Genomic DNA, 12,471 nt, shown 5'->3' with positions numbered 1-12,471 from the left:
GCCGCCGCCGTGACGTTGAAGCAGTGCTCCGCTTGCACCGCCACGGGACCCGCCGCCTTCGTCGCCGACGCGATGGCCGACCCCACGGCGCAGCAGGCCGCCTCGTCGACGACGCCGCGCCGGTACAGCCGGAATGGCGTGCCACCCTCGAGCGCCGCGGCGACGAAGGACTCCGTGGCGGCCATGGTTGTGCACTTGGAGTTGTCGGCAGATGTGCCCATCAGGCGAGAGCACCTCCTCTTTGAATATAAAACTGCATCATCAGCCCCAACGGATGCCGAGTGCGAAGGCCTGTGAGAGGATGTCCAGGCGTACTGATGGGGCTTCAACGTGGGACTGGGACGTCTAGCCCGGTGGTCTCGACGTGGAGGGGTCTCGAGCTCGGGCAACCCTGACCAGCCGCTCCGCGGTTCGACGCCACGGGTCTCCGGTCCTTCGCGGCGGCTCGCGAGGCGCCCGTGCCACATTGTCGAAACCCAGGTCGACGCGGCGTCGTCCCCCCGACGAGCACCTCCACCAGCAACCTGCCCCGAGTCGATGGTACGGCACGTGTTACTGGACATCGTGGATACGGTGGATGGCCTCCGGCTCCCGTCGGCGCCCGCCCACTGTGAAACACCGGATTTTTTCAGGAGCTGCGCGCGCGGGGAAGATGACCGAGTTTGAAGGGGCACCCCAGTTCGGGAAGTACGGGCTCGCGCCGAACTTAAAGGATCGCCAATAAAGGGGCGCCGACGACGGCGGGAAACATGCGAAGTTGAGGTTTCATGTTCCGGAACCATGTTCCGCTAAATTTCGAGGGCAGGCGTCGCCGGAACAGCGTCTGGGGGCTGCACCGGTACGCCGGAACGGCCGGAACGCGCCGGGAGTCGCGCGCTCCGGAACACAGCCTTCTGCCGGCGCACGCGCGCGGCGCGCGCCGGAACATGTCTGAGGAGTTCGTGCTGTCGGATTCGATCTCTGCGGCTGCGGTGTGCGCGTCCCGATTCGATTTTGGCAGCCCCGTATATATTGCCGTTACAGTTTGACACATCGAACGATATTGACCTCCCCTGTGCTGTTTTCTGTCCGGTGTAGGTTCGAATACCCACGCGCGCGTGGCTTCTGTCGTTCTCGTCGTCGTCGTCGAGCTTCGGGTGGACCTTGGCGTTGGCGGCCTCGAGCGCGCGGTACTTGCGCGGGAGCGGGTAGATCTCGTAGTACTTCTTGCGGTGGTGGGGGAGGACGTGGTACTTGACGAAGCCCATGTGTCTTCGGATCTGGGCGTCGCGGTATTTGTAGGCGTCGGCCTTCTCCTTGACCTCCTTGTTCGCGGCCGCGGAGCGGAGGTCCTCCTTCTTCATCGAGAGCTCGATCTTCTTCCGGTTCCACCAGCCCTCGCCGCCGATCTGCGTCATCATGCAGTTCTGGAGGGAGAAGGCGGGGAAGAGCACGGCGGGGTACTGCTTGTGCATGGACGTGAACTCCTCGAAGTCGAACTTGCCGTCCTTCTTGTACCTGGCAGGAAATTCCCAACTTTGGATACTGACATCTCGGTCATGTTCCACTCGTTTCGGCTCATTTTTGGACGAGCGATCATCTCTCGGAGCGTTCTCGAAGCGTGGATGCTTTTCCGGAACGGTCGCGCGCGGAACACTCATGTCGAAGCGACCTTGAATCACTCTTTTCCCGCCCTGTTCTCGTACCGGATGTTGTCGAGCGCGTACTGCACGTTCGTCGACATGTTGCCGCAGTGCATGGCGTCGACGAAGAGGCGCATCTCCTCCTGCGTGATGTAGCCGTTCTTGTCGCGGTCGAAGACGTAGAAGCAGAACTGCAGGATCTCCGGGATCTCGAAGAAGCAGAACGTCGTGATCGCCGCGACGAACTCGCCAAAGTCGATGGCCTCCGGGTCCGCGCCCTCGATGAGGTCGAAGAGGCCGTCGCAGAAGAGGGTCCGCTGCGTGAAGAGGATGTCCGTGTAGAAGACCGACGTCGAGATGACGCCGAGGCGCTTCGTGTCGTGCTTCTTGAAGACCGACCAGAGCACGGCGATGTCGCGCTGCTTCATGCCAAAGGTCTGCATGGCCTTGACGATGCGGTCGTCGGCCGTCGGCGGCACGCTGAAGCTCAAGAGGTTGCCCATGGCGCGCTCACCGCCGCCTCCGGCCCCGCGGGCGCCGCGCCATCACGGCCCAATGGCGTTAAGGTGCAGTACACATATCTCGGAGGCTGCCCCCGCGTCTCTAGCAGCGCGCTCTAACCGCCCGCCTCCGCCGGTGGTCGACGCCCGCGCCAGGATGACGACGTGCGCGGCGGCGATCAAGAAGTTCGAGGAGAAGACCGGGGAGACGGCGTCGGACGCGAAGATCGTCAAGCTCTACTGCCAGATCCCGCCCATCGCCAAGCTCGACAGCTCCCTGAACAACCTCGCGGCCTGCGAGCGCGCCGCCGCGTCCCGCCGGTCCCCGGGCGCCGCGCCGCGGCCGGGTGCCGGGGCCGCGCGCCGGGGCGCCCGCCGGGGCCGCCGGGGCCGCCGCCGCGCGCGCGCGACGCGCGCGCGGCCCGCCGGCGACCGCGCGCGCGCGCGCAGGCACCTGCAGCTGTCGACGAACAACATCGACAAGATCGGCCTCGCGTTCACGGGGCTGAAGAACCTCAAGATCCTGTCCCTGGGGCGCAACGTCGTCGCCGGCGCGTCTCACTCGCGCGCTCGGGGCCGCCTCGGCCGCCGCGCGGCCGGACCGCGCGCCGGGGGCCCGCGCGCGCGACCGCGCCGGCGCGACCGCGCGGGCGCCGGGCGCAGGTCATCAAGAAGATCGAGAAGCTCGACGACCTCGGCGACTCGCTCGAGGAGCTCTGGATCAGCTACAACCAGATCAGCGCGCTCGAGGGCCTCCACGCGATGACGAAGCTGACGACGCTCTACATGAGCAACAACAACCTGAAAAACTTCGCGGAGCTCGAGAAGATCGCGGGCCTGCCGAACCTGAAGGACGTGCTCTTCGTGGGCAACCCCATGTACGAGGGCCTCACGGCCGCGGAGTCCCGCATCGAGATCCTCCGACGGCTCCCGAACCTCGCGAAGATCGACGGCTCCATGGTCCTCCAGCGAGACCGCGACGAGGCCGCCGCCGCCGCCGCGGAGGAGTAGGCGGCGCGCGGCGCGCGCGCTAAGCACTCCGCTAAGCACGGCGCCCGAAGGGCCAACGTGCCGTTAAGTCTAACTTAAGAATCTATCGGCAACGACTCTGTTTTGTGAGAGCGCGCGCTGGGGCCGCCATGGGGGCCGGCGCGTCGGCCAAGGAGGCGCCGCTGGAGTCGAGCGACCCCGAGGAGCAGGCGATCTACGCGCGGCTCAAGGCGCGCTACGACGGCGAGTCGCCGGCCCTCGGGAGCGATGTTGAGCGCGACGCGCTCTACGCGACCCTCAAGAAGGAGTACGACCAGTGGCTCAGCGACGGCCACGACGCGCACCCGCACGCCATCTCGGCCGGCGACGTCGTCCAGGCGCCCGTCGACGGCCTCTACTTCGAGGGCGTCGTCACGCACGTCGACGCCGAGGGCGCGCACGTCGACTTTGGGGACCACGACATCCAGGTCGTCGACGCTGGCGCGTGCCGCCGCGTGCTCAGCTGGAGCGTCCTCGAGGTCGGCGACACGGTGCAGGTGCGCGAGGAGCACTCCCACCTCCTCTTCCTCGGCACCGTCGACGCCGTGAACTTCGGGGACGAGGGCGAGCCGCCGCGCCGGAAACGACCCGCGGAATGGACGCGTCCGGCGAAACGGCTCCAGCTCGGTCACATCGAAGTCGTTTGGGCTGATTTTTGGACGAGTCGTTTTCTCTCGGCGAGCTCTTTTCAGACCGTGAAGAAAGCATGTCGAAACCGCATTGACGTCGTGTGTGAACAGTTTCGTTTCCCGCCCAGGCGAGCCGCGCTACGACGTCGCCTACGACGGCGAGGCCGACGTCGAGGCCGACGTCGCGCCGAGCCGCGTGCGCAAGGTGCGGAGCGCGCGGTCCACGGCCGTGAAGCGCTGGAAGGAGGCCTTCCACGCCGTCGTCGCCTGCCACGCGTTCAACCGCGCGAGCCTGCCCTTCGCGGCCGTCGGCGGCCGCGACGCGATCAAGTGCGCCATCGACCACCACCACGGCCCCGGCGACGACGACGCGCACCACGGCGACGACGACAAGGCCGTCGAGGACACGCCCGTGTCGCCGCGCGCGACGGCGTTCGTCGGCGGCGAGCCGCTCGTCGTCGGCGACATCGTCACGTGCCGCCCCGCGCGGAACTCAAATCTTCAACCCGACTTCAATGTGCGCGTAATCGAACGGATTGCGCCTGACTCTTGGGCTGTGCTTCGAGGCCTCGACGAGAGCAATCGATTCGTCCAAGAATCAGCCGAATCGACGTCGATTTGGCCGAGCTCGAGAGGTTTGAAGTTTTTGCCGGACGGCGCGTTCCACCGGTCGGTTTCCACACAGGTGCCGCCCGCCCGGCGAGGACCTCTGGTGCGAGGGCGTCGTCACGGACGCGGACGCGAAGCGGGGCCGCGCGCTGATCCACATCACCAACGAGGACACGGAGGAGCACGCGGGCAAGGACCTCTGGGTGCCCCTCGACGCCGCCGGCGGCCGCGCCGAAGCCGACCGCCGGTCCCGCGCGCGCCAGCCGAACGTCGCGGCGCGCGCGCGCCGTCGCGGCGCCGTCGGTTCGCGCGATGCTCGGACGCGTCGCGCGCGCGCGCCGAGCGCGCCGCGGGGGGGGGGGGGACCCGTCGTTCGACGCGCGCGCCGCCGCCGCCGCGACGGTCCGCGGCCGCGCGCAGATCGCCAAGAAGTTCCACTGGCACACGCTCGAGGTCGGCGACCGCGTCGAGGCGCAGCCCCGCGACGAGGCGCTCTGGTACAGCGCCATCGTCCTCGAGGTCACGCGGAGCCTCTGCGACGGCCACCTCGAGTACACGGTCCAGTACACGGACGAGCACCACCACAACGACGACGACGAGCACCACGGCCACGGCCACCCGGGCGAGGACGACGAGCACGAGATCGAGCACCACCTCCCGCCGGCGAAGCTCCGCAAGGTCCAGTCCGGCCGCTCCCTGACCAACGTCCAGCGCTTCAAGCTCGCGGGCCGCATGGTCTCCGCGATGCGCGCGTTCCGCGCGTCCGGGTTCACGCACAAGCACCACGACGGCGGCGCGGACGCCAAGGCCGACTCCAAGGCCGACGCCGCCGTCGCCGCCCTCGCGGCCAAGGGCGACGCCCCGGCCGACGAGAAGAAGTGACCCGGGGCGCCCGCCCCCCTAACTCTCCCCGAACGACGCGGGGCGCCGGGAGTGGCGCACGCCTGTTGAAGGCACGAGTCGGTTTTTTTTTGGGGGGGGGGTACGCCCAACAAGTCCAACTCTGTCAAGGACTCTGTCAAAATCGCCAAATGATTTAATTGTGGGCTTTTCTCTGAGCCGGCTGGCCAGAGGGGGGAGAGCGGGAGATTGGGCCTGTTTGTTCGGGCACTCGCATCAGCTCGCGTGCGCGCGGTAGGTGTTGCCTTGAACGTGCCGTGTCAGCAGGTGAGAAGGTCGAGGTCGAAGCTAGCCGCTCCACCCTCTCGATCTTGTCCTTCCGCAGCCGTGCGCACCCGGCGTCCGCTCGCAATGCAGCGCGCCGCAACGTGCGCGTCGCGTATTTATTTTTTGAACAAGGGGCGCAATTTTTTTTTTGCTTGTCGCGCGGAAACGCGTGTCACTATGAGTGGTTCTGACAGGCTCTCGTCGCACGCAGGCACCGCAATGAAGCTCATCGTGGCCGTCGCCGTCGCGTCGACCGCCAGCGCGTTCCTGCGCGCGTCCCCGGGCGCGGCGCCGCCTTCGCTGCGCGCCAAGAAGGACAAGGCCGCCGACGGCGACGCGGCGCCCGTCGAGGTCAACGCGCTCGGCAAGGGCTCCATCGTCGAGTTCGAGTTCAACAAGCACACGTGCATCGGCGTCGTCGACGCGCACATGGTCAAGGCCAAGGGCGGCCTCCGCTACGACGTCGTCACCGCCGACGAGAAGGTCCACGCGGGCGTCGCGCCCAAGGACATCCACTTCAGCGCGGCGCCGCTGCCCGGCGACAAGGGCGACAAGAGCCCCATGAAGCGCATCAAGGACTTCGAGGACGTGCTGGCGACGTCGGCGGCGCGCCTCGTCGACCCCGAGGTCCTCGAGATCTGCTACGAGCTCGCGGCAGAGGAGGACGACGGCAAGGTCTTCCGCGTCAAGGAGATCGCGAAGCTCTTCGACGAGGGCACGTCGCCCGTCGACCTCTACCGCACCTTCCGCATCATGACGTCCGAGCTCGGCCGCGTCTTCTTCAAATCAGCAAAGGGCGAGGCGGCGGCCTTCAAGGCCAAGGCGCACAAGGCCGTCGACGCGGCCAAGGTCACGCTCTGCAACACGCACGGCGACGACTACGGCGAGTTCTGCCTCGTCTAGGCCGGAGGACGCCTCCCGCCCCCGCACTCGTTCCGAACCCGCCGCGGGCGTCGCCCGCCTCGCGCCGCAAGCAGCCCGCCGCCGCCGACTCGTCCGTCGCGCCGCCGAGCGAACACGAGGCCCCTAAGCACCGCCGCCTCGACGCGCGCGCGGGGCGGACGCGTCGGGGCACGGAGCCGCGTCTAGGAGCCGCGCGGCGACCCGGGGCGATCTGGAGCGGTCCCCGCCGATGCCGCGCGACCCCGCGCGATCCTACGCGACCCCGCGCGATCCCACGTGGCCAGACGCGATCCCGGTGGTCGGGAGAGCGGCGACGCCGGTGGCGGGTATCGCGCCCTTCCGAGAGCAGCCCCCAGTGCCCGCGTCCGCCCAAGGCAGGCGCGTAGGCGGGGTGCGTCGCCTAATGCGCTAGAGAGAGCGTAAAGGCAGCCCATCATGATGATTTTATTTTGTGAGAGCATGATGCGCGTGAGTGAGTGATGCCTGCGACGCGCGCGCGGCGCGCGGCGCGCGGCGGCGCGCGCCGCGGCACGACGGCGTGGCTCGTCGGCGCGCTGCTCGCCGGCGCGTGGGTCGTGTCCTGCGTCCAGCTGCTGCGCCTGTCGCAGCCCGAGCTCTTCGCCATCGGCCGCGCCGCCGACGACGCGACGGTCGCGCCGACGCCCGCGCCGCGCAACGCGACGGCGAAGCGGGCGAAGAAGCCGTCGAAGGCGCGCAACGGCACGCGCCGCGGGAAGCGCGGGCGCCGCGGCCGCCGGCGGACGCCCGCGCCGACGCCCGCGCCGACGGCGCGCCTCGCGGCCGCGACGTCGTTCCCCTTCAGCCGCGGCGAGCGCTTCGTGCGCCGCGGGAACGTCCAGCGGCCCGTGCGCGCGTCGAGCCGCAAGTTCCGCGCGGGCCCGCGGAAGGACCTCGAGAACTTCGTCGCGCCGCTCCTGCGGCGCATGGGCCTGCTCGAGACCAAGGGCATGGACTGGGACTGCTACGTGGGCCTCCAGTTCACGCCGGAGCACGAGCACAACTACCTCCTCGCGCCGGCGGGGAGCCTCGTGTCGTCGATCCCCGGCCTCAAGGAGGTCCTCGGCGACAAGGAGGCGTTCGCGCGGCTCTGGCGCGGCTGCGTCGCTCCGCGACGCCGGCGCGCTCGGCGCCGCGGCGGCGGCGGGCCTCTGCGCCTGGACGACGCCGTCCTTCAACGCGGTCCACAAGCTCGTCGACGGCGCGCCGCGGTTCGCCGTCGAGGGCGGCGTCGACCTGTGTGCAAATCAACCAGTGAGCTGGGACGTCCTGACCAAACTTCAGAATTCTCTAGCTCGGTCACATCGAAGTCGATTCGATTGATTTTTGGACGAGTCGATTGCTCTCGTCGAGTCCTCGAAGCACAGCCAAGAAGCTTGGGTCGAACCGTTTGAATACGCGCACATTGAAGTCGGGTTGAAGATTTGATTTCCACACAGGCATCGACGCGCTCGTCGACCTCCTCGCGCGCGAGGGCCCGTCGACGCCGGCGCGGCGCGGGGGTGATGCGACGTCGCTTCGACGCGAGCGTTCCAAAGGCATCCCCGCGTCGAGGGCGCTCCGAGAGACGATCGCCCGTCGCGACGCGCGCCGAAACGAGCGGCACGCGGCCGAGGGAGGAGCCTTGGGAATCTCGCGCCCTGTTCCCCGCGCAGGTCGACGTGGATCGTCAAGCCCCAGCGGCGCTACCTGAGCCTGGGCATGCACCTCGCGACCCTCCTCGAGGCCGACCTCGCGAGCGCGGGCGCCGTCGCGGCGTGGGCGACGCGCGAGACGCCGCTCGAGGAGAAGAAGCGCGAGCACCACACGAAGCAGCCGGGCGAGTTCACGATGCAGCGCTACGTGACGCGGCCCGCGACGCTCGGCCGCCGCAAGTTCGACCTGCGGCTCTGGACCCTCGTCGCGTCGCTCGAGCCCCTCGCGGTCTACGTCCTCGACGTCGCGTTCCCGCGCGCGCGCCGCGCCGCCGCCGCCGCCGCGCGCGGGCCCGGACCTTTGCCGCCGCCCCCCGCAGGAAGATCTCCGTCGTCGACTACGAGGGCTGGGGCCTGCCCCGCAACGCGAGTACGCTCCCGGCCAAGTGCATGCACATCCTCATGATGGCGAATGAGTTCTGCCTCAAGCACATGACGTTCCCGCGGCCGTGGCCCTACGACTACCCCGGCGTGACGCGGCCGGACCTCGGCGGCCTCCGCGGGGGGCGGAGCTTCTTCGAGGAGCTCCGGCTCGGCGAGGCGCCGCCCCTCGGCGGCGAGGCGGCCTGGGCGGCGTGGCAGGCCGAGCTCTGGCCCGCGCTCGAGCGGACCGCGCTCCTGCCGCTCCTCCTGGCCAAGGACGAGCTCCACGGCCACGAGGCGCGCGTCTACGGCGCGCGCGACGGCGAGCTCTCGCGGCGGTCGCGGCGCTTCGCGCTGTTGTCGCCCGACGCGCTCTGGGACGCGGACCTCGGCGGCTGGCGCCTCGAGGAGATCAACACGAACGGCCTCTTCCAGCTCGGCGCGGACGAGGGCGAGGACGTGCGCACGTTCCACGTCGACGAGGGCTACACGGAGGCCTGGCTCCAGATCGCCGGCGTCGACGGCTACCCGCACGCGCCGGCCTACGCCGCCGCGCTCGACGCGGCGCTCGACGACTTCTGCGCCGGCCGCGGCTGCGACGGCCGCGACCGCGAGGTCCTCGCGGCGGCCGCGCACGAGAACGCGCACGCGTCGAGCGGCTGGTACCGCGCGTGGCCGCCCGTGGACTGCGGCGACGCCTGCGGCGCGCGGCCGGACCTCGCGGACGACGCCGGCGTCATGGCCCTCTTCGAGGGCTCCGCGACGCGCGCGGGCCGGCTCCACTTCGACTTCCTCCGGTCCCTCGACCGGGCCTACTTCGCGTCGCCCTCCGCGGCGCGGCCCGACGACGGCGACCGCGACGCGTTCCCCCGCTACGTCGACCCCGAGCGCTAGGCGCGTCCTCGCTTTTAATACCGGTCGCCGCGGACGACGGCGACGACGGGCGCGTTCTTCGGGACGCGCGCGACGCAGAGGCGCGAGTAGCGCTCGCCCGTCCCCGTCCGCAGCCGGTGCTCGCAGGTGCCGCAGGAGCCGCCCGCGCACGAGTACCGCACGCCCCAGCCGGCTTTCGCCGCGAGGTCGACCATGCGGTCGCCCGGCCGCGCGCCGACGACGCAGCCGTTGGGCCACTCGACGCGCACGACGTCGAGCGCGCGGCCCAGCGTGAGCTCCACGACGTCCGGCGAGCGACCGATGAGGCCCGCGACGTCGTCGAAGCCGCCCTCCCCGCAGGCGGCGTCGCCGACCGCGAGCACCCGGTCGCCGACGAGCACGTCCGCGCGCGACAGCGCCGCGTTGCCGCGCGGGTCCACGCGGATGATCTCGACGCCTCGGCCGTCCTCGCGCTCCTCCAAGATGAGGCCCAGCGGCCGCGGGATCTCCGCGACGGCGACCATGAGCGGGACCTCCTCGGCGTCGTCGCTCACGCGCGGCGGTCGCCGACGAGTCGTTCTCGATGGTGCGAGGAACGCGTCGGCGCAGACGACGAACAGCAGGACGCGACGCAATGCGAGCCGCCTCGGTCCGGACCCAGCCATGCGACTCTCCGGCAGGACGCTGCAAGTCCTGTTTGAGTCGAAGATGATGAAGATGATGCCGTTTTGCCACAAGCTTTTGCGACGATGTCCTTGCGCGCCGCCGCCGCCTGGGCCTGTGCGAAGCCGCTGCAGATCGTCGCCGGCTACGCCGCGTCGGGCCTGCTCTTCCGCCTGCGCACGGAGGAGCTCGCGACCGCCGCCGAGCGCCTGCGCTGGCTGCGGTGGACCGCCGCGCGCCTCGCGTGCTGCGGCGCGGCGCTGGCCCTGCGCGACGCGCCGGCGTTTCGCGCGGTCGTGCTCGTCGTCGGCGTTTTCGCCACCTATGCCCACAACGCCCGGGGCCGGTCGCCGACGGCGCGGCGCGCGGCGCCGGGCACCGTCGCGCTCGTCACCGGCGCGACGGCGGGCATCGGCCTGGCGACGGCCGTCGCGCTCTGCCGCCGCGGCGTCGACGTCGTCGTGCCCGGCCGGAGCCCCGAGCGGGCCGCCGCCGCGGCGGCGCGCATCAACGCCGCCGCGCGCGGGCCCGGCCGCGCGCGCGCGCTCCCGGGCGCCGGCCTCGAGCTCGACGACCGCGCGTCCGTGCGCGGCTACGCGGCGGCCGCGGCGGCGGCCGCGCCGGACCTGGCGCTCCTCGTGCTCAACGCGGGCGTCATGCGGCCGGCCTACGGCGTCGTCGGCGGCGGCGCCGAGGCCACCGTCGCGTCGAACCACCTCGGCCACTTCCTCCTCGCGGAGCTCCTGGGACCGACGCTCGCCGCGAACGCGGCGCGCGGCCGCGACTGCCGCGTCGTCGTCGTGAGCAGCAGCCTCCACCGCGTCGCGGCGCGGGCCCTGGACGCGCTGCCGGACGCCGCCGCGCGGCGCGCCGCGGTCGCCGACCTCCGGGGCGACGCGCGCGCGTACGGCCTCTTCCCGCGCTACGCGCTGTCCAAGCTCATGAACGTGCTCCACGCGCGCGCCCTCGCGCGGCGGCGGCCGGCCGTCGCCGCCATCGCCGTGCACCCGGGCTGCGTCTACACGGACGTCACGCGGAGCCTCCCGTGGCCCGTCCGCGCCGCCCACGCGCTCGCGGTGCCCTGCTGGCTCCTCTTCCAGAAGCTCCCGCCCCACGGCGCCCACGCCACGGTCCACGCGGCCCTCGCGCCCGAGCTCGCCGCGGCGGAGAACGCGGGGCGGAGCCCCTACGTCGCCGACTGCCGCGCGGAGGCGCCGGGCCTCCCGCGCGACGCGGACGCGCTCGCCGACGCGCTCTGGGACGCGAGCGCGGCCTACGCGGGGGCGGGGTAAGCGCGATTGTCGATGCGACGCGGCGCGTGCTTGCGGATGCGGGCGGGCAGAGGCCCAGAGCACGACTTGCAAGCCTCTTGCCGACCGCGCACGCCCGTCTGGGGCGGGTGCGAGCGGGTGATCGTGAAGTTCAAACAAGTTCTTGTCTCGCGAGATTGTCTCGCGGGCTTTGGGCTCCGAAGGATAGCTCGCGCCGGCGCAGCGACCGGCTAACAATGGACCACAAGAAGAAGAAGAAGTCGACGAAGATCTTCCCAGACGATACCTCCGACTCGTCGTCCGAGGACGAGGCGTCGCCGGACACGCAGGAGTCGCGGCGCGACACGCAGGAGACGCGGCGCGCGTCGCTGCCGCGGCAACCCGCGAAGGCGTCGCCGTCGCCGCCGCGGGAGCCGCCGCGGCAACCCGCGAAGGCATCGCCGTCGCCGCGGCACCCGCCGTCGCCGCCGAAGCGGGCCGCGCCGGCGTCGTCGGCGAAGAAAAAGAAGAAGCGCCTCGAGGTCGCGCCGTCCCGGCCGCGGACGAACGGCTGGGTCTGCAAACACTGCGGCGAGCCGCACGAGGGCGAGAAGGCGGCGCTGCCCATGTGCTGCGGCTGCTGGAAAGCGCGCGCGCCGAGGGACGCGGCCGCGGCGCCGGCGCCGGCGACCGCGGCGCCGGCGACCGCGCCGGCGCCCGCGCGCGCCGCGGCGCCGCGGGAGCTGTCCGGCGCGGAGCGCGTCGCCGCGAACCGCGCGCGCCTCGAGGAGAGCGCGGAGCGGGGCCGCGCGGCGCTCGCGCTCCGGGAGGCGCGCGACGCCGCGGCGCGCGACGCCAAGGCTCGGGACGCGGCGCTCGCCGAGGCCGCCGCCGCCGCGGCGCTCGCCGAGGAGGCGCGGCGCGACCTGTCGCGGACGCGCGAGGAGCTCCTCGACAAGGAGGAGCTCGCGCAGGCCCTGGTCCAGTCGGAGAACAACAAGATGTCCCAGCTCGACGAGCTCAAGGAGCGCGAGGCGGCCATGGCGGAGAAGCTCGCGGCGCTCGAGGCGGAGAACAAGAAGCTCAAGGCCGCGCCGCCGAGGACGTCGCCGGGCAGCCGGCCCTTCGACTTCGGGTCCGCGGGGCTCTAA

At 71.2% G+C, this 12,471-nt stretch overlaps 3 protein-coding genes across 3 annotated transcripts; all 3 read left to right on the top strand.

Moving 5' to 3' along the window:
- Positions 1 to 2,279: 2,279 nt before the first annotated feature.
- Positions 2,280 to 3,133, top strand: AURANDRAFT_58761 (hypothetical protein; the record flags this gene model as incomplete). Its single annotated transcript, XM_009036316.1, has 3 exons — positions 2,280 to 2,434; positions 2,573 to 2,663; positions 2,786 to 3,133. 3 exons carry the CDS (start codon positions 2,280 to 2,282, stop codon positions 3,131 to 3,133), a joined length of 594 nt encoding a protein of 197 aa, XP_009034564.1.
- Positions 3,134 to 3,261: 128 nt separating this feature from the next.
- On the top strand, positions 3,262 to 5,271 carry AURANDRAFT_62237 (hypothetical protein; the record flags this gene model as incomplete). Its single annotated transcript, XM_009036317.1, has 4 exons — positions 3,262 to 3,778; positions 3,909 to 4,254; positions 4,466 to 4,592; positions 4,810 to 5,271. 4 exons carry the CDS (start codon positions 3,262 to 3,264, stop codon positions 5,269 to 5,271), a joined length of 1,452 nt encoding a protein of 483 aa, XP_009034565.1.
- Positions 5,272 to 5,775: 504 nt separating this feature from the next.
- On the top strand, positions 5,776 to 12,471 carry AURANDRAFT_62236 (hypothetical protein; the record flags this gene model as incomplete). Its single annotated transcript, XM_009036318.1, has 8 exons — positions 5,776 to 6,453; positions 7,068 to 7,580; positions 7,917 to 7,930; positions 8,133 to 8,420; positions 8,492 to 9,410; positions 9,555 to 9,698; positions 10,205 to 11,358; positions 11,565 to 12,471. 8 exons carry the CDS (start codon positions 5,776 to 5,778, stop codon positions 12,469 to 12,471), a joined length of 4,617 nt encoding a protein of 1,538 aa, XP_009034566.1.

The sequence above is a fragment of the Aureococcus anophagefferens genome (assembly GCF_000186865.1).
Source record: "Aureococcus anophagefferens unplaced genomic scaffold AURANscaffold_4, whole genome shotgun sequence".
Lineage (NCBI taxonomy): Eukaryota > Pelagophyceae > Pelagomonadales > Pelagomonadaceae > Aureococcus > Aureococcus anophagefferens.
This window is presented reverse-complemented; position numbering and strand designations above follow the sequence as displayed.